General features: G+C 41.7%; 1 protein-coding gene across 1 annotated transcript in view; it reads left to right on the top strand.

Moving 5' to 3' along the window:
• Positions 1-25,943, top strand: part of antxr2a (ANTXR cell adhesion molecule 2a) — a 92,922-nt gene that overhangs the window by 23,706 nt on the left and 43,273 nt on the right. The window contains exons 9-14 of the mRNA XM_037680158.1: positions 1,653-1,731; positions 4,768-4,857; positions 14,073-14,123; positions 15,009-15,098; positions 19,006-19,176; positions 19,971-20,051. Of these exons, the coding sequence (XP_037536086.1) occupies positions 1,653-1,731; positions 4,768-4,857; positions 14,073-14,123; positions 15,009-15,098; positions 19,006-19,176; positions 19,971-20,051 (562 nt within the window). The remainder of the gene's footprint in view (positions 1-1,652; positions 1,732-4,767; positions 4,858-14,072; positions 14,124-15,008; positions 15,099-19,005; positions 19,177-19,970; positions 20,052-25,943) is intronic.

The raw sequence follows: 25,943 nt of genomic DNA on the forward strand, positions 1-25,943 counted from the left end.
CTGGTGTAAAGTAGCAAAAGGCTGGCTAGAAGTAGCAAATGGCTGGCTTACTATAAATAGCAGAAATTGAGCTAAATTTAATGGCTAGCTTAAAGCTAAATGTACCAGAAGAAAATATTAAATGCTGGTTCAAAAGAGCCAAAGGCTAGTTAAAAGTAAAAAAATAAAGAAAGGTGGCTAAAATCTAAAAGTAGCAGGACATGAGCTAACAGTAACAAATGGCTAGCTTAAAGCCAAAAGTAGCATTAGAAGAAAAAAATAAAGCACGTATGCTGAATCAAAGAAAAAATAAAGGATTTGGAAATTTTAATGTCTTTCTATGGGGATAATGTTTGTTAATGAAAATGTTTTAAAGAAATGTTATTAAAACCAACAATCATAACACTCATCTGCTGAACAAACTAAGCATTGCTTTAATAAAGGCTAAAATAGCACAAGGTCTGCAGAAGTTAGATTGCAGAAATTGTGGAAAATATAAAGTGTGAAAGCTGAATTTACTTTTGGACATCAGTTTTGCTGTTAGTGCTGCAGATGCATTGTTTTGTAAAGCTGTTTTGTTAAAAAAAATTAAAATAAAAACCAACGTTGCCAGTGGAAACGCATGAAATATTCGATTTGTTCAGTTTTGTGAGAGAAAAGTAAAGTGGAACATCAACAAGTTGGGTGAAGTGTCAAAGAGCATCCTGTACCAAAGTTCTTTGATCCGTCTTAAATATTTATCGAGGCAAACAAGGTGAGGTGCAAAGAAGTCAGTTCAGGATGTTTAGAATTTACTGCACAGTAATGGACACATGGTCTAGTTGCTCATCTGTTCAGAACCACAGGAGAATCGTTGGCCCAAGGCACTGCCGCAGGCACAATCCACAGCAAAGGAAGCGCTCTTGTTATTATTCTGCAGCATGGGTTTTAAAGCAGGCCTCCCCAGTACACCGCCGTGCACTCACAGCTGGCCCCTCGCACACAATACCACTCTGCAGGCGTCCTTCTCTGCTTTCCTTTTTTATGTCGAAGGGAGGATTTGAAGCGTTTCGCCCGCTCCACGTCCCGAGTCCTCATTAAACCTGTCGTAATTGGATTGGGCATAATAGACATATGGAAATTGCGGTGCCGTTCATCATTAGGGTTTTAATTGCACCCGCTTTGGCCTCTCCATTTCTGCCTCTAAATAAGTCGTAGGAGTTCACGAGCCTTGTTACTGCGAGTCAAGTTTCATACACACACACACACACACACACACACACACACGCACACACACACACACACACACACACACTGATGGCTGGAATAATGAGAACATTTCCTCCCTTCCAGTTTGACCATTTGTTTTTGTGCTGTTGTTTTCAATTTCTCTTTGTTCTAGTCTCACTTCTTATTTATTTATTTATTTTTTATTATTATAATCACATCGATATCGGAAGATATTTGAATATATGGCTTAAATATATGAAGTTACTGAGCTGTGGAGTTGCGTGGACGGAGTTAGTGTTAAGATTCAACACAATTAGTTTTTGTTAATCGACTTCGAAGTAGTTGAGTTTAAATTCTGTTTAACGTTTTTTGTGTTTGTGTTGTGCAAATGCTCTAAATTGTGCTTTGGTATTTTGCTACGTATAAATAACCGCCATTGTGCCTTTTTTAAATGTATTTTTCAGAACGATGGATGTCCTTATCAGCCTCAACAATGGCAAGACATTTATCTCAGGTGCCCACACCATCACTGCGTCCACATGTGTAAGTCTGAATTAAATCACTTTTATTTCTTCTAAAACAATTAAAACACCTGAAAAAACAAATGTTTCTTAACGAATGCTTTTAATTTGCACAGCCCCTTGCATGCCACAGCTATAAACCAATATCTTTATGATTTGTTGGTGCTCACGTTTGTGTCGTAGTTGACTTAGCTTACCTGCTTTGTCGGGGTGCTCTTCCTCATTTTGTTGATTAGGGGAGGGTGGGGTGGGGTGGTGGGGTTGGCTCAGTGTGAGTGAACGGAGCGCTGCCACTGACTACCTCTGTAGCATTTTAGCTAGCACGTCTGTATTGTGCCCTGTTAGCTTAGTGCCTGTTAGCTTAGTGCCTGTTAGCTTAGTGCCTGTTAGCTTAGTGCTATGTCAGTGCTGGCAGTTTTTCGACAGGTGGGTTTGGTAGGCGGGGTGCCCTGCTTGTATAATGTTAGGGGAAACACTGGTGTTGGTAGCGGCTGAACTGGCGTCAGAAGCATTTGTAATGTGGGGGGACACACTGGTGGTGGTGGTGGGGGGTATGGGGGTTTAAAATTTTTGAACAAAGTAGATGCCATTTCCTGCATTCTGGTGTATTTTAACGTGTTGTTAAACATTTATGTTTACCTACATATGTAAACCCTTGATTCAATAGCTATTTTAAAGAGCACGGCACAGCAAGAAGTTTGACCAACAGCTCTCCTTGTGTGAGCAGAGCACGCTCCGCTTCTTTCACACATCCTAAACTGCCGACAACCGCCGACACTAATGTAGCGCTAAGCTAGTATGCAACAAAGAGCTGTTTCCCCCGCCCCGTCGACAAAAAAAAAAAACCCTCAGAGATGAGTGTCCTACCAAGCCAAGTGACCTTGAGGAAACGCGGCATGTGGTGGGTTGTGGTAGGTAACCAGGAAAACCCGGAGTGGACTTTTAGTGGTTTGAGTATTCTCCTATTAATCAAGTGGAACGGATTTGTTCATGAAGAAATAACTGCGCTGGGTGAACTAATATTTCATGATAAATGTGGGGGGGGGGATCTAAATTAACATTTTTAAAATGTTTGTGGGGGGGTGGTCACGTCCTCTTCACATATAATTGATGTGACACCCGTGAGTGTCTGTATGAGAGAGATGCAACCAGCAGACGGTTGCTGACCCAATGAGACTCCTGAACATAGGCATTGCAACCATTATATGTGAATGGGACAAGTACCCCCCACATTAAAAAAACGTTCATTTGGACCCCCCACTTTTACTATAAAACATTAGTTCAGTCTGCGCAGTTTCTCTTTCTTTATGAACAAATCCATTCCACTTGATTAATAGGAGAATACTCAGGCCACTAAAACTCCACTCCAGGTTTTCCTGGTTACCTCCAACTCTAAACACAGCGACCTGTTGCCACGGTCACAATATACGGTGGTCACAGAATATGGTGTAACACCTGCAGTGTTTCTGTGCGTCTCCCCCTGCCTTGGCAGAAAATGCGCACAGGTGGAGGAGATGGAGACACCTCTGTGTTGCTCGCTCGCCAGTTTAGAGAGTTTGTGCGGGCAGTTGTGGACCAGGGGGTTGATCATAAACATATATTCATGTTAGGAGGAGAGAAGTGGAGCGCTACGTCTGTAGCATGTTAGCTTAGCAGTAACTGTGATGCTGTAAGACACTGCAGGTGTAAGAGACTCTGTGTGTTCAGGTGCATTAAAGTTGAAATGTCTTTAAACCCCCACACCTTATTGTCCTCAAGCTTCATGAGAAACATCATTTAGATGAGTCGTGTTGAACACAAGTAAAAAAGACTTGTAGTGATGGTTTTTATTTCTCTATAAACACAAATAGTGCCGACCTGACGCTCTGTATTAAAATGTATTAAAGTTAAAATTACTTTAAACCCACAGCTGAATTTACACAAACTTGGTGAGAAACATGTTTTAAATGTGTGGAATTAAAGGAAATCTAGGTGACATGTTGCTTTTTTGTTCACTAGTGAACACCTTTTTTCACGCGCGCACACACACCTACACACATCATTGTGTCCCCCCCCCCCCACATTACGGATGCTTCTGACGCCCTTGCTCCTGAAGCTGCCTGCGGTTCGGATCTCTGCCGACAGGCGGTGGGATCAAACTACGGAGGAATAAATGCAAATTAGTAAAAACACAAAACAAAACGAAGAAATAAAAATTTAGATTCCAGATCAAATTGTCCAAATAGTTGGAAACACACAGAATCAAACAACACACATCAAGCTAAGTAATTATTATACAATTCATTTGTATTGAGGAGCTCCTTTGTTGGTGGGGGGGGGTTCAAACCTGTGCCTCGGTTTGAATCCATGAAATTCACAGTATTCTTGTTACGATAACTTCCTCTTCATCTCTTTGTTTCTCCTGTGATTTTCTTTCAGAAACACTTCGTTGTGTCTTAATCAACCTTTATTTATTCAGGTAATCCCATTGAGCCTCGAGGACTCATTTACAAGAGAGACCTGATTTCAACAAAGAGTGATGACAACAATGGACAACAGCAACAACAATAAACAATTATAAAAAGTCATACTGCAGGGTTTTTTTTTTTTTTTACAAATAGGATGGCTAAAAGGAAAAGGTAACAAACAAAAAAAAAAACAGCTAGATTCTAAGGTGAATGTAGAAAACTAAAAACAGGAACATGTCTGCATTGGTCATTAATGGCTGTATTTATCTCTGCAGTTGTTTTTGTAATCTTAAAACTTGTTTTCTGATAATAAATAAATAAATAAATTGTTAAGGCATGAAATGAATAAAGAAATGTTTTTCTCTTGGATCTTCCTCCTAAATGAGTGACCTTCAGTGTTTGATGGTGGATTATAAATGTTCCTGTTTCTCTTCATCACATCTTGTAAATGAGTCCTGGAGGCTCAATGAGACTAATCTGAATAAATAAAGGTTGAATGAATGAAAGAATATGTTCACACTTTAACCAATAGTTAATTATTTTCTGTGTTTTTGGATGTAAAACACCAGTGAACATGTTTGATAAGTTGTTCTGGTTATGTTCTCTTGTAGTCTGATGGGTTGGTGATAGTTATCCTGGTGCTTCTGGCTCTTGTGGCTTTGGCCCTCATGTGGTGGTTCTGGCCTCTCTGCTGCACCGTGGTGAGTCTCATAACCATCATATTCACTGTGGTTAACCACAGCTGCTTTATATGTCGACTATACAGGCAGGCAGCACAGGTGTGTTAATAAAACAACAAAATTCATGAAAAATGTTGGACATTTCTCTTAAAAAATCAAAAACAACTCCGTTTCATCGCCACTTCCTCCAATTTCAAGAGTTTCAAGTGAGAACATTTGCCTTTTTTATATACGGACCCATGCAAACATCTTTTAGCTGCAAACAAAGCCTGCGATAATAAAGCACAAGTCGTCTGCAAATAGTGGAGTATTTTCCAAACTGCCCACCAGTAAAGACCAGCAGGAGAGTGAGGGTCAGACTGTTCTTCAGCATCTTCTCAGTCTCGTCACCTTCCTTTGACCCCGTTCAGCCGCGGTGGTTTCTCAACCTCAGAGAGGAAGTGAAGAAGCCACATCCTGTCGATCTGCAGCTAACGACTCCACGAGATTAACTCCCGAGATAAAAAAAAACAACAAAGTTATTTTTATTTCTGACAAAACAAAGCATGGATTAGCAGGAAAAGGATGTGAGTGACAGCGGCTGAAGTATCTGTTTGTAAAACCTGGAGACGGACCTACCCTGGGACAGAAGTAAGTCCTAATGATGCCGGAGATTTTTTTCTGCTTTAATCCCATTAAATCTGTTGATGCTCCAGATTAAACCGTTTCCTGATCTTGTCAATCAGCTTGTTATTCTCAGCTGCTTTTTATGTTTCTTTTTCCCTTTTCCTTCTTTGTCTGTTGTTTTCATCGTCATCTGTCATTTCATTGTTTTATTTTGATGTATATCTGTAGTTTGTGGGAAAATAACAGCTTAAAAAACTTTTTTTTTTTTTACATTTCTCCAGTTGTTTAAATCTGGAGGTTCAACAACCATCCAGTATCTCAGGCTGGTCCCAGCAGCCGTCGTCAGTTTTTTATTTAAAGTCTTTCTTCTTCTGAAAACAAGATTAGATCAGATTAGAACAAAGTCAAAGTGCATCGAAGTATAAGGGCAACGTAAGGAAAAATACTTTTTTGATTTTTAAACATGGCAGGCTCTGTACAACCTCAATTCACAAAAAGTCAGGATGCTGTGAAATAAAAATAAAAATCCAATCATTTGTAAATCTCATAAACTCTTGAATTTTATTCACCATAGAACATAATAAACATCAAATAATGAAACTTGAAATAAATTATAATATTTTATGGCAGAAAAATGTCTCAGTCAGTTCTGGTCCATGTTTCCTCTGTGATGCATCTCCACTACTTCTAACATCAACTTCCAGGACCTGAGGAGACCAGATGTTGGAGGTTTTGGAGGACCTGAGGAGACCAGATGTTGGAGGTTTTGGAGGACCTGAGGAGACCAGTTGTTGGAGGTTTTGGAGGACCTGATGAGACCAGATATTGAAGGTTTTGGAGGACCTGATGAGACCAGATGTTGGAGGTTTTGGAGGACCTGATGAGACCAGATATTGAAGGTTTTGGAGGACCTGATGAGACCAGTTGATGGAGGTTTTGGAGGACCAAAGGAGACCAGATATTGAAGGTTTTGGAGGACTTGAGACCAGATGTTGAAGGTTTTGGCAGACTTGAGGACACCAGATGTTGAAGGTTTTGGAGGACTTGAGGAGACCAGATGTTGAAGGTTTTGGCAGACTTGAGGACACCAGATGTTGAAGGTTTTGGAGGACTTGAGGAGACCAGATGTTGAAGGTTTTGGAGGACCTGAGGAGCCCAGTTGTTGGAGGTTTTGGTGGGAAAGTCTCATTTTGATGTAATGGAGGATTCTAGTTGTTCCTGGGTCTTTGCTGAATGTATTTATTTTCTACAGAATGTCGGCATATGTTGTTCTAAAACCTGTATCTACGCATTTCATTGGCAGAAGCGTAAGCTGTCCATGCCAGAGGCGCTAATGCACCCCTATACTATCAGAGAGGCAGACTCTTTGAACTGTGCCCTCCTTTCTTTAGTTTAGAGGATGTGGTGTGGTTTCCAGAATGAATTTTAATTATGGATCCATCTGACCTCAGAACAGTTCTCTTCTTCACCTCAGTACATTTTAAATGAGCTCTGGTCCAGAGGAGACTGGACTGGACTGGTTCTGGATGGTGTTCACATCTGGCTTCTTCTTTGTCTGATAGAGCTTTAAGCAGCATTTGTGGATGAACTGTCTTCATAGACAATGATCAGTGGAAGAGTTCCTGAGTCCAGAACAGAACCAGGCCTGGTTTTAATGCAGTGGCCCCTGAGGGCCCGAACATCACGACCATCCCATGTTGACTCTCAGTCCTCGTCCTTTGAGCTCAGAGTTGTAGATGCTTCAGATCTGTAGATTCATGATTCATGACATTATGAACTGTAGATGATGGGAGATTCAGTGTCTTCACATTTTTCCATTCAGGAACATTAATCATAAATTTGTCACCAATATTTAGACTGTTTATTTTTTTCCAGACTGGTCAGCCTCGGCCCATCTTTACGTCTGAGAGATTCAGCCTCTCTAAAATATATTTTTATATCCAGTCCTCTTACGTACCTGCTGCCCACTCATGTAATTAGATGCAAAATGTTTATCAATCAAATCACTTCTCTTTAGAGCCTTTTTTGCATCGTCCCAACTCTTCTGGGATATGTTGCTGCCATAAAATATCAAATTTACGTACCTTTTACAAAATATATTTCCTAGTTTCAACATTTTATATATTCATGATGTTTCAGTGTAAATAAAATCAGGTTTTATTTTGCAAAGTAGTCCCTCGTTTATCGCGGGGATCTGTACCCTGAAGCCCTGCGATAAGTGGGAAAACTGCAAAGTAGTACAAGTAGTAAGTAGTAGTTTATTTTAGTATTTATATATGTTTAAATATATAGTAAGGCATTTTAAACCCTTCCCACACTCTTGCAATATTCTAAGCAATGTTTCTAAACTCTAAACATTCTAAAAGGGCACAGAATGTCATGATTTCAGCTCCCTGCCTCCGCTGCTCTCAGCCACCTGCAAGCGCTCTTGGCCACGCCCACTTCTCTGCTCTGCACGGAGATCAGCTGATCAGCCGCAGCAGGGAGTTTCTCCTGCAGTGTGGACTGCACAAAGGTGCAGGAGGTGCTAAATAATTTAAAATAATTCATTTTAAATAAAATTTCCCTGCCGATCATGCGGCTCATCCATCAATCAGCCAGTTGTGTGTCGGGTCCAATCTTATTTTGATAAACTGCGATAGAGCGAGTCTGCGATTAATGAACCGTGAAGTAGCGAGGGACTACTGTATTGAATTCTGTTTTTCTTTTTATTTATTTTCAAACAATGTTTCTACTTTTTTTAAGAATTGAGGTTGCACAAAGAAACATTTTGGCAATGTAAGAAATACTAAATGTATTGTTTTTTTTTTATAATAAATTACTTGATTAGGAATCTGATTATAATGCTAGTTATTAAAAAAAATCTAATTTGTTTCTCTAAATAAGGAGGAATAAAAAAAAACCATAGATTACCACTTTTCTCTTTCTTTTAACCAATTACAGAAATCCACAACAGATTATTGTTTGCGGCTGTGGAAGAGGGGGTACAGATGGCATGTGCCACCTCTTTCTCTGAGCCCTTTTCTGTTGAGATCTGATGAAGGCAAATACACCCCCCCCCCACTCCCCCCCACCACCACCACCTCACCTCACTCACCCCTGAAATGATAGACGTCACCTGGCTTTGTGGACCTGAAGGGATCCCATCCAGGATGAGATGGAAGCATATTTTGGAAAACCAACAAAGGCATTAAAATGTAAACCCCCTGCAGCATGTCTGGCCGCAGACGTGTTTGTCTTGATGGAGGGAGCTGCTGTTGCCTTCCATCGAGGGACGAGGCAGAAGAGGAGGGCCATGTGTGGCTTGTTAATATTTAAACCCTCAGTCTGCCAGGTTTCAGCAGTCGGGATGAGGCCACGCACACACAAACAGACGTGCCCAACCTCTCTCCCACAATCCCCGTCTTCCTCTGTCTCTACCCACATGGACCGACGCCAGCCGAGAGGTCATTTCGGCTGCGGAGCAGTGACTTCTTTGTTTATGATTTGTTTGGAAATGAAGCTCGGAACTGCGTACATTTAGTTTAAATCAAAAAATTGGCTAAGAGCTGAATGACTTCACTAATATTTGTTGAAGAATGAATTATTAATGGAACTGTTGGTTAAAACGAGAAGAACAGAAGCTAAAATAAACTAGCTAAAATTAACAAAAATCTTAGTTAAAATCCAGAATGAGCTTAAAGTTACAATTAAGAAAATAGTATTTAAAGATGAAATTAATAAAACTGTAATGTTAATAAATAAATAAATAAAACTAGCCAAAAGCTAAACTTGACAAGACAGTAGCTAAAAGCTAATAGCAGCATTAGAAGTCAGAATTTTTATTTATATATTTTTTTAATGTTTTTGAAAAAATGAAAGAAATGTCAATATGTTTCTTGGGATAAAATCTTCATAAGTAAAGGTAAATTATTTAGAAAATATAACGAACACCTAAAGTCATGGCACCATGTTAATAATTGAGCCAGAACTTTTTGGTAGATGTTTGGTTAAAATTGTACAAAGTTTTCAGAACTAGAGTCCAAAAATGTACAGACCACCCTATAAATAGGAAAGCAACAGTGTGAATGTTCATGATTTACTTACTGCACAGTCTGAAATACCTTTGGAAACATTTTTAACTCATTTTGTGCTATTAACTATTTAGCATCTGATTATGTTTATAATAGGATGTCAGTTTTGTTTGTGCATCAATAAAAACATGACTTTTTGTCTCCCCTGAGGGAAATACCTTCCATTTGTGCATTTGTGAGCAACAGAACAACTGAGGTACTGACTCCCATTTTGGGGTGTGGCTACATCTAGACAAAAGACAGGTCACTATCGAAAACTGGGCGGCCGCATCAAAATCCAAGATGACCACCGTCATATTTATACATGTAACACAGACCACCTCTATCATTCGAGCAAACCATGCTTTCTAGTTTTTATATTGCTTAAAAGTATAGTTTGTCAAATGATTGGGGTGGCCAGTGGATAACTATGGTTGTCAAGGTCACCATTGGCCACCCCCTGGCTCCACCACTGCAGCTGGTGGTGGATAAAATGTCTCTTTCCACTCACCAGGATCCATCACTCTGGGCTACAGACAAAACAAACAAACTTCCTTCATTCCTATACACAGTGTAACTCCTCCCCATTTGAATATCGGGCACCAGAAACATTAAGCAGGGCTTTCAACTGGTGGCCCAGGGGCCAAATCAGACCCACAGCTGAGCTCAGTTCGACCCACCAGTGGGTTAATTTTTAAATTAAACTAGATTTTAAACTGTAAAACAAACGTACTTCATGACAATAACTGCTGGATGTCTAACCCCTGAGCTGCTTTCAGTAACTGTGGCCCCCTGAGCAGTTCAGTTGAAGGTTTCTTCGCATTCTGTTTAATTCCAGTCTAGAAAAACACTCATCTTGAAAACCACAAACATTCACTGTTCAAACCCCTCAGCGACGGGAATATTGGCGTACCGCTTGTTTCTAGTGAAATCCAGGTTAGCTTAAATCATTTTAAAACTTCCAAATATGTTACCTGCCACTGATCCGTCATAATAAACCTCCCTAAACAGCTTGATGCATCGTTTGAGCTCTTATGGAGCAGATTTTCCAGCCCAGTTGGGCAGTCACAAGGACAGCCATATGTGGACGGTGCCCCGAGTGCTTCTGATTGGTCCGATTCTTGCCGGTGTCGAGGCTGTGGTGGGTTGGTGTCAGATGGCTAAGTATCCCGCGGTTTAGTTTTTAATTATGCCGCCACATTGCAGAGAGCTCACATCTGTCCATCAGGTTGCTGGGAAAGAGTAGCAGAGCTTCATCATTTGTGTAATGCTTTAGTTAGCCCACAACATGTGCAGGGAATCTGCTGCTTAATTACTTAATAAAAAGAGATAATCCCCTCAACGTAAGGTGTGGCTGAAATGCTGTTAATCAGCGTATGGAGAGGTCGTCTGCAGACCTTTTGCAGGATTTGCGTACAGCCAGTTGTGTGTCAAAGAGAAATTAATTAACCCTAATTGATTGTTTTTCATTATTCTAATAACAGTGATGTGAATCTGACGGTATCCCCGAGCTTAACTGGGCCTGAAACAGCTGTTTGGATCTATGATAGGCCATAAATACATTGCTCTTTTTTCCCATCCTGAACCACGTTAGCATGTGCACAGCCAGCTCTGACTTCTGTCTGACTTTGAAGATGGATAAATCAGCGTTCGAGTCCTTTTCCTTCACCACGCATCAAGTTGAGCCGTGCCCTCGGTGTTTATCTGCCACCTACTTGTGTTTGCTGCTAGAGTCCATCGGTGTGTTTGAAGGTGGCCGTTAAAGATCGTCTTATCTCAGAGAGTTAGGAGTGTGTGGGTGCAAAACTGAACAGTATAAAACTTATTATTATTTATTGCCAACTTCTACTTAGAAGCCTTATGCAAACTAGAGAAACTGAATTTTCTGTGTGAATGCAGAGCATGCTGAGCGCTGAGTGACTGATGATGCGTTTTAGATGCTCACACTGAATTGTTAAAACTTAATAAAGCAGAACAGAACGCAGTTACACAGCAGCTAAACAGTACAGTAGCTTAAAGCTAAAATACCAGCATCAACTAGCTGTTTTTATTTAGGTTAATTCTTAAGTAATTGTGTCAGTACTTCCTGCTGTTCTGCTCTATGTAAAGTAACAAAGGAGCCTGATTTAATGATAATTAATTAGCAAGTTTTAGCCTACATAGCAAGCCTGCAGTAGTAGGCTATATATATTTTGGCTGCTAGCATGCAAACTTCCAAAAAACTGTTACTTTAAAAACAGAGGCAGGTAGTCGAGTCATGACTGACTGCGTTATCCACCAGATAAAATGGACGACTGACCCACGTTGTCTTTTTGTCCCTTGTCACAGAGCAAAGAGGGGCAATTGGAAATACTCTACGTCCACCCGTGCATGTTGTGAACATGATCACAAATTGAGCTAAAGAGGTGGGGTGGCTAAAGATAAATCTATGGTGCCCAAGGCCACCATTGGCCACCCTCTGGCTCCACCATTGCACCTGGTGGTGGATAAAGTTGCTCCTTACTCGTCAGGATCTATCACTCTACGCTGCCTCGGATAAGCAAAGTAAAGAAAACCTGTTCTTCTACACAATGTAGCACCTACTCGCTTAAACATCGTGCACCAAAAACAGTAAGGTTTACTTGCACTTCCTGTTGAATTCAAGTCCAGAAAACATCTTGAAAACTAAAAACTTTCTCTAATCAAATCTCTCTGCGACTGAGACACCGGAGTACCATATATTTTTTTAATTTTTTATGTTTATAGAAGTTTAATGTTGGATTAATTAATTATCCTGTCATCAAATCCTTAATCAAATAAGCCACTATGAGGACACAAGATTTTTCAACCCAGTTTACTCCTTGCAAAGGGGGGGCAGAGTTAACACACAGGCTTACACAGATGTTACATGGAGCTCCAGTCATAAGGTCTGCCCACGGACAGTTTAAAGAAGAGTCTTTTTACAATGCTTCTCACACATAGACGAAGCCTTGGAGTTTATCAGGTGCGCAGGCTCTGTGCTCCTCTCTGTCCAGACGAAACGACTCTAACTACACATGGTTCTACATTAATTTAACGTTGGAGTGATCCCACCTCTGCTGCACACAACTGAAGGAGGCAAGTAGGAGACCATGTGACCAGTGAGGTGGAGAGACTTTGTCTTTAACACCATGGTTTACCTTGAAATAAGTAAACAGCCCATGCCATACCATCCCAGCTTGAGGGGAGAGGCTGGAACCGACTGTGCGCAGGATGAGTAGAGTCCTTCATGATGCGGAGCGCCCGCCCCCTGCATCGTGACGTGTAGAGGTCCGTGGTGGTGGGAAGGCTGCTCCCCTCTGTTATCTGTGCAGTCTTAACCACCCTCTGCAGAGCCATCCTGTCAGGAGCAGTGCAGCTGCTGTGCCACACGGTGATGCAGGTGCAGGGAACGTTGTCCACCACACAGAGATTGGAGATCTGTCCTGAGGAGCTTCTAAGTCCAGCTTGGGGCTAAACACCCGCAGAACCAAAGTGCTGTACACATAATAAAACATTATCATATAACCAGACAATAAAGAACGATTAAAATAATTAAAAGTCAACATTTCAGATGGTGTCAAAGGCCAGGGAGGAGTTTTAAGAAGGGATTTGAAAACAGACAGGGAACAGGCCTGTCTGATGTTCATGGGAAGGTCGTTCTTTAGGAGCTGCCACAGCATAAACACGGTCTCCTCTGAGCTTACGCTTCGTCTTCAGCACACTCAGGAGCGTGCCTAGTCCTACAAGCTGAAACCTGTTAGAAGAAGCTCATGTCTTCATGTCTTCAAGCTTCTGTCTTGTCCCAGGTGTGTTGCTGTTGACCGAGTGGCGGCGTTGTCCTCAGTCCTGGTGTGCAAAGCTGGACACGAGGATGTGGAGCTTCTGACTGACACCTGACAAATGCCGCCGTCGAACTTCTCTTTGCTTTGCTGTGCACATCTGGACAAGTCCAGTGGAGACATCTGTCTTTGAGTGGACTCACATTGTTGACAACCTGCTCCTCAGGTGTCATGTCATCCAGAGCACTGCCGCTGGGCTGGTCACTCTGCTGTGACAGAGGTGTGCCGTGTGTGGGTTTTTAATGTTTTCTGCGTGCTTGCTGCCACTCATCCCTCCAGACAGGACTTGGAGCTGAGCCCAAGCCTCCTCCGTATCTCATCGGAGCTAATTAACTCCTCAGGACTTTATGATTGGGGGGGATTGCTTTGGAGCACTGAACCTCGTCCAATTAATTAAGAGCTAAACGGGCAACGCCGCTCACCCCAAAGACTCCCCTGTCAACAAGTTGGTTTTTAGCTTTTCTTTATTTTGCACGGGGGGCCCCTGATGTTGGTTTACAAGCAGGATCCTTGTAATCAGTAGTCAGCGGGGCGATGGGACACCAGTTGCAGTGAGAAAACGCAGCCTGGCCGTGTTGCCATCGAGAGACGAGCTCAGGGACGTCTCTGTTCGGCTGCGTCACCCGTCACGAATCAACCCTGTCAGCCGTGTCCGTGTCTCGATGAGGTCTGTGTGTCTGTATATGTCTCCTGGTGGAATGTGCTGACGCTCCTTTTATTTTTTTATTTGTTTATTCAGGTCATCAAAGACCCTCCGCCACCTCCTCCACCTTCTCGTCCCCCTCCACCTGTGAGTATGCAGCAAAATACAGAGAACAATGAACTATTTATTGTACACAGAAGACACAAAATCATAAAACAAGTATTGTGCTTTTATTATAATTGGGCCCCTTCAGCCCTGTTTTAAAGTGAACTTTAAAAAGGTAAAATTTGTTTTAAAGACTGAACAAGAACTGGTTATTTGGAAGTGTTGCAGCACAACTTGGATTTGCAAATCTGCGTCTGAACGACCACCAAGACTTCTGAAACAATGTCCTTTGGACAGATGAGATCAACATATAGACATTTACCCATAATGCACTGCAGCATGTTTGAAGAAAATGACACATATCAGCAAAAACGCCTCATTTCAACTGTGAAGCACGGTGGTGGAGGGCTGATGGTTTGGGCACCTTGCAGTCATTAAGATGACCATGATCTCTTGTAGATATCTATAATTACAGCAAATAATCTACAACACAATGATTAATAAATTAATAAATAAATAAAAAACAAACGGTCCAGTCATAGTTCACACTTTAGCCTGACTGAAATGCTTTGGTGGACCTTAAGAGAGCTTTGCAGAAAACGATGTCAGCCAAACTTTGATGAACCGAAGCAACGCTGGAAGGAAAAGTGGGTCGAAACTCCTCCACAACATCTGAGAGACTGAGACAGAAAACCACTGGTATTAAAACTGACCTGGTATTAAAACCCTAGAATTAATAAAGGGTGGACTTTCATGAACTTTTTGAAATGACTTGAAATGAAGTCGCTCAAATCCATGTCTGAGGCAGAGATAATGGCTTAAATCTCTTCCTTCCTGATTAAAACGCAGCAACAATCTTGCGCTTCCTTATTTTTGTAACTATTTTTCATTTATGCAAACGTTTGGCATATTTCTCATCTTTTCCAGGAACCTGAACCGCTGCCAAAGAACAAATGGCCGACTGTGGATGCCTCGTATTATGGAGGAAGAGGAGCCGGAGGGATCAAACGCATGGAGGTCAGAACTTAACCACCGTGCTGCTAGAACAGCTGAAGTTGTGCAAAGATCCTAAACAGCAGGAGGTGACGTGTATCCTGAAACCTGCTGACGCTCAGTTTTTCCTGTGAGCTTAGAAGTTTGTTGAGTTAGGCAGGCTGCAGGCAGAGCGGCCGCCTGACTGACTGGTCCAAACGCTGTCCTCGTCACTCCACTGATGCTTCCAACATGACAGGTCCTGCCATCTTGTCCTGATTGGATCAAGTCATTACTTGGTGAAAGATTGAGTGCTGCTGTCAGCTTGACACATCCACCTCGCTCGGATCCCCTCTCCACCCCCCCTTCTTTAACTCTTGGTTTTCTTCTCTTGTTTCCCAGCTCTTCCTCACACCCATCTCAGCCCTGAGGAAGGTGGTGTCATACCTGAGTTTTCCCAGCATCCTTTAGGGTCTACTAAATCTAGACGAATGCTGCTGAAACACAGGCCCGATTTTCACCTCTCCGTCTTCTCTTGTGAACGTGAGAAAATCTTAAAACACCACGGTTGCTTTTTTGTGAGGACAGAGTGAACACAACTTTTTGAAAACTGTCATGATTTCACCTCCTGCCTCACCTGCAATTTAAAGCGCGGCTGACATAAAAACATATGACATTCCTGCGTTTGCACCACAGAGTCCAGTTTCTCAAGCAAAACCTTTGTATCCTGTATTACTTCAACAAACCAACAAAGCCAATGATCAATAACGGTGCCTTAAATAAAGCAAAGCAAGTATCCAAAAGTAATTTTTCCCAATTTTTTTTAACTGTCAACAATACGGAAACAAATACTTGAGAAGAAAGTCAACAGGATACATTCGTAAAACACAAGAAGTGAAAAATAGTTTTAAAAGGCAGACACTTGTGTGTGTGTGAAGAATTTATTCCAATTTGCTTTAAGCATCATGGGGTAAACCTTTCTTTTCACTCATCCTTTGCTGAAACAGCCTGAAACGAGTCCATCGTATAGATTTATTTAGACCAACAGTCAATACTCCAGCCCTTTGTGGTCCTGTAGTTTAATGTAGGACAAAGTATAAGTATATTGTTGGCAGTCCACAAAAATAATTCAGTACTTGCATTTGTATTTGCTGTCCTCGTCTTTTTATTCTTGTCCTGTTTACAGTTTCAACCAGGGCTTATTTTAAGCTACATCCTGTCTGAACAGGATCTGGGAACTCTCTTATTTTGACAGGGTGGGTTCTGGTAACTGTTTGCTTGGATCCAGTGTCTCTCAGGCTTACTAATTTTTGAACAAATTTGACTGCCTTGAACAAATAAAACCTACATTGGACAAGTAATCTGAAAATAATTACATAGACACTCATTTTAAACATAACAGCCACTTACGAGCTTCCAAAAACCGTGTTAGAGCTGCCCCTTCACGTAAGCTTTTCCGCTTCTGCTCTTAATAAAAATCTTTCCCCCTAAAAGTACAGTCATGGGCAATTTAATTAAAAATACAAAAAAATAATTAAACAGCAAAACTAATTTGCAGATCGGTTTTACAGTTTAAGTGGGTCATTAATAAAATTTTGATTATTTATTAAAAACACGAGAGAAACGTTTGATGGGTGATCACATGACATACGTCATGTATCAAAACAACAGCACCAATTTGTCAAAATAACAGTGTTCAATATGTCAAAAAGATAGTCCAATTTACTTTCATTAAAAAAAGTCTCATTGTACAACTAAACGGCCGAGAATTGACGCTCTATTCACACAAGGAGAGCTGTTGGTCAGGCTACTTCTTGTTGCTCTCTATAATAGTTATTGAATCAAGTGTTTACAAATGTATCAGTAGGTAAACATATATGTTTAACAACTTGTGAAAATATGCCAGAATGCAGGAAATGGCATCTACTTTATTCAAAATTTTCTGGAGGAGGACCCTCAGACCCCCCCCCCCCCATCAATCACACACACACATGTTGTGTCTGGCATCATTTGGTTTACAAATTAACCACAGGCTTCAACCATAAACTCTGTACTACAGTATATCAGTGTTACCCCTACCACAGGAGGGTGCCCCGCCCTGTCAACATAACTGAGCGCCTTGCCTACCTGACCAAACTGTCAACCCCCACCCGTCGTCAACGACTGCCGGCACTGACGTAGCGCTAAGCTATATTACGTACAGACTAAAAAACGTCCACCTGACATGTGCTTTATGCATTTGCTCCACGTCTTGTTTCCTGTTTTTGTTTTTAAGCAGCGTTACATCATCACTTACAGGAGTGGCATCGTCACCACAGCACTTTGGATCATGTTTTTGTGAATGAAAACGTTTTTAGAACTAGTGCCTTGTTTGTGAAAATATTTTTTAAAAATAACAACAAAAAAAAAAAGATTAAAAGGACACTGACAGGCCCGTCTATACATCGTGGAAAACCTCCACCTCTCTGTTGTCGCCGACAATGTTTCAAACAATTATTGAGCTCGCTGAGGTGACGACGTATCTTTTATTCATCACAGGGCTCTCTGTTCTTGATGAAGCAGCATGCCCGCAAAGTATCCCAGAGATGATTCTGAAAAGCTGTTCTATATTGTCACGGCTTAACCTACAGCTTAAAAAATGTGTCGCTAATTAATCACCTCTCCCTATTCATGTGGCTGAAGAGTTTTTTTCTCCTCCTTGCAACAGATGTGATGATTTCAATTAAAAAGCAGGACAGCTTAACTAACACACAAACTTGCCTTCACACACACACACACTCCTGACACCGCATGCACATGTGCACACAATTCAAGATGAAGGAAACATTTTCTAGACGTAAATTTATCTTATAGCAAATATTTCCTGGTTGTGCTGTTGGTGCTTTAAGTTGCGTTCAGGCCTTCACACGTGATGAATGCCAGTTATGTAATTAATTGTACTTTAATGGCGTTCCAGCTGTATTGAACTCAGTTTAGAGTTGTCTTCTGCATCTACTAACCAGGATTTTGAATCTTTTACGCCCAGTGATGCAGTTATTCATGCTGGGAAGTTTTATTGGCTTCTCACTTTTTGAACGTCATGGCACCATTGGACAAAACTTGGTCAGTTTTATTAAAAACAATCGGTTGAATCTACAGTATGTCCATTCATCCATTCCTCAATCCATCCCACCTTCTGCTTATGCATGGTCTGGTCTTGAAGGCAACAGGTCCAGGAGGAAAACCTGTACGTATGTACGTAAACCTGTATGTACCTACATAACCTGGGTACATATGATGTACCCAAGAAACCTCCAAAGGGCGGCATCTAGGAGGCATCCTAATCAGATGCATGGACCACAGCTGACTCCTTTGACAGCAGAGGAGAAGCATCTTTACTCGAAGCTCTCCCTGGATCATAGAGCTCCTCACCCTGTTTCTCACGCTGAGCCTGGCCACCCTTCAGAGGGAGCTCATTTCAGTTGCTTGAGCTGGATTCTCATTCTTTTGGTCATGATCACAGGTGATGGTTGGAACAAAGACAGACCAGTGAATTCAGCTCTTTGCCTTTTGAATCGACTCGTATTTCACCACCATAGATCAAAGCAACACCCTCATTACTGAGGAAGAGACCCCCCATCTCCCTCTTCATCCTGTGTAGCCAACATAAAGAGTGTAAAGAGTTATTCCCATCATTTATTTATTTGGCTCATAAGGTTTGTTCATTGTAGTTCTTTGTGCACTTTAACCAGAACTTGTAATGAAACGGTGCCTTCAGACTAAGTAAATGTGAAAAATGTAAAGCTTTAGGACCATAATGCAACACTGTGAGCTTGTAGGCTGTGAATTAGGCCATTTTATTTTTTTGCAACCCAAAGTCGGCTCAAGGAGGTTTTCTGCTGAAATGCAGTAAATACATTTATTATTGAAGTCACATTTTATTGGACCTTCTGTGCGTTTTCAACCTGTTTAGGTGCGCTGGGGAGAAAAGGGTTCGACTGAGGAGGGGGCCCGGCTGGAGATGGCCAAAAATGCAAAAGTGTCCATACCTGAGGACGTGGAGGAGCCGATGAGCAAACGTCCAGTTCCAAAATCTGCCCCTCCCAACCGTCAGGCTGAGAACAAATGGTACACTCCCATCAAGGTGAGCTCTGCAGCTTCTGCTTGGTTTTAGTGACCACGTCATCGGGTTTACTTAAAAGAAAACTTAAAACAACTACTATCCTAAAGTATCCTAGCATCCTAATTTAAGAAACGTAAAGAAAAACCTAAAGCAGCATAAAAACTGATGGGCTTATTATTCAATCTTTTATGTGTTTTTACATTTTCTTTAATAAATAAAATAAAGTACCGTCTTCTAAATGAAATGTGTCAACTATCAAATAAATATAAGAAGAAACTAGAAAAATTCCCTCCTGTAAAAATCTGATATGAATTCTGGGTTCTGAATGACGAGCTAAAAGTAACAAAACATTAGCTAAACACTAAAAGTAGCAAAAGGCTAAATAAAAGTAAAACAATGAAAAGTTTAGCTAAAATTAGTAAAACAGCAGACAGAACTTAAAAGCACAAAAGGTTAGTTGAGTGTTAAAAGTAGCAATAGAGTAACCTAGAGGAAACACAACAAGCAAAATAGTAGCAGAAGTCCAGCTTAAAGCTAAAATTAGCAAAATGGTAGTTAATGTTTGCAAAAAGCTAGCTAGAAGCTAGTAGCAAAAGGCTAATAAAAGTAGCAAAAGGCTAGCTAAACATAGAACTGTTTCCAAAAGTAGATGTAGAAGGTTTTAACCACAAAAAAAAAAAAAAATACAGAAAATGAAAAACTGTAAACGATAGTGTGTTTCTTGGTTGAATGAGGGTTTAAAAAGAAAAAGATGAATAAAAATGTTACAACTCGTAGTACAGTTTTCCCAAACGTAACTTCTTGTGTTTGATCAGGGTCGTCTTGATGCTGTGTGGGCTTTACTGAGGCGGCAGTACGATCGGGTCTCCATCATGCGTCCCACCTCTGCAGACCAGGTAAGTCAGTGGGAAGAAAAAAACTTTTTACACACCGATACACAGCGGGTGGAAGTGGTGCGGTGGGGGAAGCTGGGATCGAACCACCAACTTTTCATTTGTGACAACCCCTCATCTCGGGGAGATTTCAATCTCATTAAAAAATGCAAATCACAGACAACCTCACTTTGATAGGATATGGGATAAATGACTCATGGTAGCATCATGATGTATCATTTCTACAGAAACTCCTGATCAATCATAAACTGATGTATCGATCATCAAAACCACCTCGTTTCATTGGTTGCCTTTAATCTACAGTTACAGATAACTTCCCTTGCTTATTTAGTGCCTTATTTATCATTTAAAACGTTAATATATGGCGTTAGCATCCAAGGTTCATCGCTTGATGAAGCACAACAATATTTTGTCCCAATAATGTTTTGTCCCCTCCCTACTCGTCCGTTCAGCTGATTATTCTTTGGTACTTCGGTAGAAATGTTCGGCCTCGGTGTGGTCGTCACCCTCTCTTCAATCCTCCGCGTCATCACGGTTCAAGTTTAGATCTTAATTTATTGCTGCATTGTCTTACAGTTGTGTTTCCTGTCAGCAGAGGAAGCTTCTGGCACATGTTGTGCAGTGTGTTCATACCTAAACAGGGTGACATGAGCTGCAGCTGCAGAGATTCACAGAAGGAAACACGGCAGGGACGACCTAATAAGGTCAAACGGGCGACTTTGCTCATCCTCTGCAAGAGACGAGGAAGCAAAGCAACACTCTGAAGCCAAACAGGCGGCTAGGAGAGCGTGTTGCTCCAAACTGCCGTTAAGTCAGAATGAAGCAGATGTTTTGAGATGTATTTATTGCTCTAATACAGCTCCCACTTTAAAAATCCACAGCAGCCTCTGTGGACACAAAGCTGTAAGCTAATCTCTCAATGAGTTGTATGAATTACAGTTGGGTTGCATGCTACTAGAAAAAAAAAACTCCCACATTTTCCTACACATTTATTTTTTTATTTATGCTCCCTACTTCTCTTCATCTGCTCGAAAGCAGGAGAAACATGAGATGGTCTCAATAGACAAAACAAATTATTCCCAACACGTTGTGCAATCAATTAAAAAATATATCTGCATCACCAGAGTGGGTGTTTTCGCTCATGTCCGAGGTCAGAGAACAGGAACCAGATGATTTTTATTTGTAGGATGACGTTAGGCTATAAATTACTCATGTGTGGATTAAAGTTTCCAGCTGTAGAAAAAGAAGGAAACAGTTGCAGAAAACCTGGCAGCTGTTGGTCTACAGGTTGTCACTGCAGCGCTGTTCAGCTAATCCCAGAACCACTTTGGATGTTTTAAATCTTCAGATACTGGTCAACAGGAGTGTGGGAATTTACTCTGTAAATTAATTTACCAAAATTTTTATTTGTTTAAAGCATTTGTACAATTTAATTAAATTTAAAAATGTTGAAGATAATTGTTTTTGTAAGATAAAAAAACCCGTCATAATGTCCCCCACCCCCATTGTGAAGTGTGTGTGTGTGTGTGTGGGAGGGGGGTTGGAAAACCTTCTGTCTGTCTGATGAGCGTGATAATTTTAAACGTATGTGGCTGCATCTTGGTGTAAGAACGGTTCCATTCGAAATTAGGGTTGCCACATCGAAGATGGCTGCCACCATATATGTAAAGACGTTAATCTTGTGAGTATGATAACTTGGAAAATAATACATGTGCCGACTTCCATTTTGTTGTGTGTCTGCATCTAGACATAAGAAAGGTCACCGTTGAAAATTGGGTTGTCATGTCAAAATCCAAGATGGCCACCGCCAAATCAAACACAGCTTATTACAAATTGTATACCAAACATACAAGCCAAATATATGCCAACTGACCACTCCTGTCATTTGAAGAAACTGCTTTCTAGTTTTATATTGTTTAAAAGTATGGATTCCTCAAGTGATTGGGGTGGCTGAAGATTAATCTATGGCCACCACTGGCCACCCCCTGGCTCTGTCCATGCACCTGACTGTGAGTAAAACTGCTCCGTCCGTTCACCAGGATCCATCTCAGACAGAAAAACAACTACTTCTGTTCTCCGCAGTGTAACTCCTGCCCACCTGATTATCCTGCACCAAAAGCATTAAGTTGCGTTCCCTGTTCAGTTCCAGTCCAGAAAGAGTTGGAGAAACGTCTCAAAACCTACAAACCTTCATTATTTAAATCCCTCGGTGACGGGGGACATCGACGCGCCGCTGGTCACCAACGAGCCTCCAACAGTTGCAGGTCTGTAAGAAGCCGCCCGTCAGGTGAGATTCTGTCTGAAGACAAAGTCAGCAACTTCACTGGCAGGTGAGGTGGAGACGGCAGAGTGCAGCGGTGCTGTGGGGTGGGTGGGGGGGGGGAGCATGAAGGCAGAGATGGGGGCGGGGGGGGTCTAGATGGCGGTCTTTGATGGCCGACAGGAAACCTCCAGGGTCATGAATCTTTCAGCAGCCTGGATCTGTGAGGTTACAAGGACTCGTACAGGTGTAAGGAAGCAGGTTGTCGCAGACATCTGTTCAGCACAGGGACTCCGATGTCCACCCCCTCACTCACCACCCAGCTCCCCCCCCCCCCTTCCTCTGCTGCCGCCCGGAGTCAAACCACTGGATTGTCAGCAGATGCAGAAGAGAGACGGAAAATGAGAGTGAAACTTTTTTTTTTCCATGGTCTCACATTTAGCGCCCGAGGGCCTTCAGCATCAAAGGTAGAGAGGGGGTGGACACAGCTGCAGTGCCGAACTCGCCCCAGGCACAGATAAAGAGATCTAATGTGGTTTGACTGTGTTGTGGGTGAGACCAGGGAGCCGGGGAGGCACTTCAGAGCCAACTTCGCACAGCAACATCTGCCGCCAAGTTTTGCCGGAGATCGACGAGGGACAGCAGGTAGAGGAAGGTGGCAGAGAGATGGAAGGAGCTGCTTCTTTTTTTTTTTTTTACTCTCTCAGGCTCTTCATGAAGAGGCAGTGGATGGAATTCATGCAAAAGAAAAAAAAACTCATTCGCCACCTCCCACCTTCACATTCCAGGTTTTGTTTTCTGAAAGCAGCTGTCCACAAAATGTCAAAACAAGGTGCGCGGTGGATGCTAGCACAACACGCATTAAATCCTCTGCGTCCTCCTACAGACGAGCAGGCGAGCCAGCAGCAGAGAGCAGGCGTTAGTTTTCCACTTGGATCCGTTCCTCTCGCTCTCATCTGTTCCTCACCAGGGGGACGTGTGGGCTGAGTGTGGTCTGTGTGGAGGTTAATACTATTATCTAATGGACTTCTAAACCATGGCTGAACATAATCTGCCATTTGGAGTTCCTCAAATATGTTTTTAGCATTCTGATGTCATAAAATATGAAAGTTTAGCTGCAACGAGGCTGCGTTTGGATTAAAAAGTGAAGACTCCTCGTGCACAGATGAAGTCTTTCTCTTTGTCGGCCTCAACGTCTTCGCATCTCTCGCCGTTCTCCGAGCGGATGGTGCTCCTGCTGTGACGGCATCTTAATTCAACAGCCCTCGTCGCTTTTTGAATGGTGTTGTGGGAGTGTTTAATTAAGTGACTGTGAGCAGAGGGACTTCACAGACTGAAAGAGTCCCTTTAGATGAAGGAAGGGAGGGAGGGGTGAGAGAAATAGATGTTAAAGGGAGGTGTAAAAAAAAAAAAAAGACGAGGCTGGAGTGAGCCGAGGGCCACTAAGGGTGGAGGTGACAGTCTGTCTGCCTGGTGCAGCGAGGCACGGCACGGCTGAGCTGTCCGCAGAGGTCACAGCGGTGCACGCCTGCTTTTATTTTCTCCTTCCTCGGCAGCTCATAAAAGCTCCTCTCCCATCAATACGATGCAGCTGTTTAATGGAGACAGAGCGAACGGAAAATATGTTTTTCAATGAGAATGTTTGACCAACCGAAAGGTGCAACAAGTGCAGCCCCAACTCTGAAAATGTTGTGAAAAATGTAAATTAAAAACAGAATTCAAAGATTTGCAAGTCTCATAAACCTATATTTTATCCACAGTGAAGCATAGTAAACACATCAAATCCAGTGGTTCCCAACCCTGGTCCCTGAGGAACTCCATCCTGCATGTTTGAATTGTTCCCCTGGTCCAACACACCTGATGAAATGTTTTAATGATGACCTTGGGTTCTGCAATCAGGTGTGTCAAAGCAGGAAACAACTAAAACATGCAGGATGGTGTTCCTCAAGGGCTAGTGTTGAGAACCACCAGTTCAAATTAACAAAATGTTCTATTTTTTGGGGAGAAAACAAGAAAATTTTGAATTTATAGTGGCAAAACAAAAAAAAGTTGGGATAGGGACAACAAATAGCTGTAAAAGTGGTTGGAGGAGCATTTTACAACTAACTAGGGTAATTGTCAAGAGGTCAGTTAGAAGAACGGATATAAAAAAATACAATTTTAAACAGTCGAAACCTCTGAGAAGTAAACATGGATAGGGGGTTCACCTGACTGGAAACAACTGCATTTGTGTTCCTCTGGCAGCTTACACATCTGGAAAGGCATGTTTTAGCAAGACAAGCCTAAGCCTCATTGTGCTGGTGTAACGTCTCCAGGACATGGCAGATCCAAATAAATAAATAAAATAAAATAAAACGCAACAGCTGGACTTCTCTATTCTGTGATTGAAGGCGTTTTGCCTCCGATCACGGGAGGTTCAAAACTGGTGAGTGTGGAGTTCCAAGCTTTAAACCGTACGAGGCGCTCCATTCTGCAAGCTCAAATTACACGTAGGTGAACATCACTCCCACTTAGACCATAGAAGTCCAGTTTGTTTGTTTACTTGGTGCAAACAAGGCCGTCCAGCATGTCTTCATAGCAGAGGAGTCTTGGTGCTGAAATGGTCGCAGTCCAGACTTCTCAACATTTGATGCATCATGAACCATTTCATTTAATTTCACCTTTATTTAACCAGGCCTGAACACTAAGAACGGATCCAGCGCTAACAGGCGCTTGTAGGTTTAAAGAAAGGGAAACAATACAGTTTGGCAAAACACTAAAATATAGAAGTCAATAACAAACGAGGAAATCACAAATTCTATTAACAACAGTTCATTGTCAAAGTTAAACGACAAACAAAAAGTCCTTCAAAGAAGATCGAAGACTGTTGAACAGCTAAAATCCTAAATCAGACCAGAGTGGAACATTTCCTCCTAAAACTCCAGCAGCTGACGACCTCAGGTCCTACAGACTGACCGTGGAGCAACTTATTAAAAAAATGAATTTTATATACATACATATATATATATATATATATATATATATATATATATATATATATATATATATATATATATAAACATTATATACATTAATAAAATGTGGTTTTGTAATATTTGCATTCTGTTTTAATGTACATGTCGTACAACGGCCCAAGTTTTCTGTAGCGTTGGGGTTGCAGCTTAACATCAGGAAGTCGTCAGTAATTACCGCCTTCATTCTGAGACATGAGTGTAATGAGTGTAAACAAACCGGACGGTGGCTGAGCGGATTGGCAGCCTGCTTCTGGCCTCTACGCTGCATTTTTACATTGTGAGCAACCGGGTCACATTTTGTGGGAAATGCTCTTGTAGTGCAAATGGAGCTGAAGTTTCTGAGTTTCTCTCAATAGCAGATGGTGGAGGGAGTGACGATGGGGGGGGGGGAATCATTTCCCAATATGTTTACCATCTTCAGACAGTAACCAGAGAGGAAAACTCTGATCAAATGATCTCTAACGAGATTATGGAAGTTGGTTCTTAAAGACACAGTGGCACTTTGTCTGCATGTTGCACAGGGTGCGTTGTAAATTACTGCCAACTGTTAAGTTATTTTTATAAATGTGGTCTGCAGAAGACATTTCTTTGTCGTTAGAAATAATATTTGTAATCCGATGG

This window comes from Nematolebias whitei, chromosome 8 (assembly GCF_014905685.2).
Source record: "Nematolebias whitei isolate Nwh7 chromosome 8, NemWhi1, whole genome shotgun sequence".
Taxonomy (NCBI): Eukaryota; Metazoa; Chordata; class Actinopteri; order Cyprinodontiformes; family Rivulidae; genus Nematolebias; species Nematolebias whitei.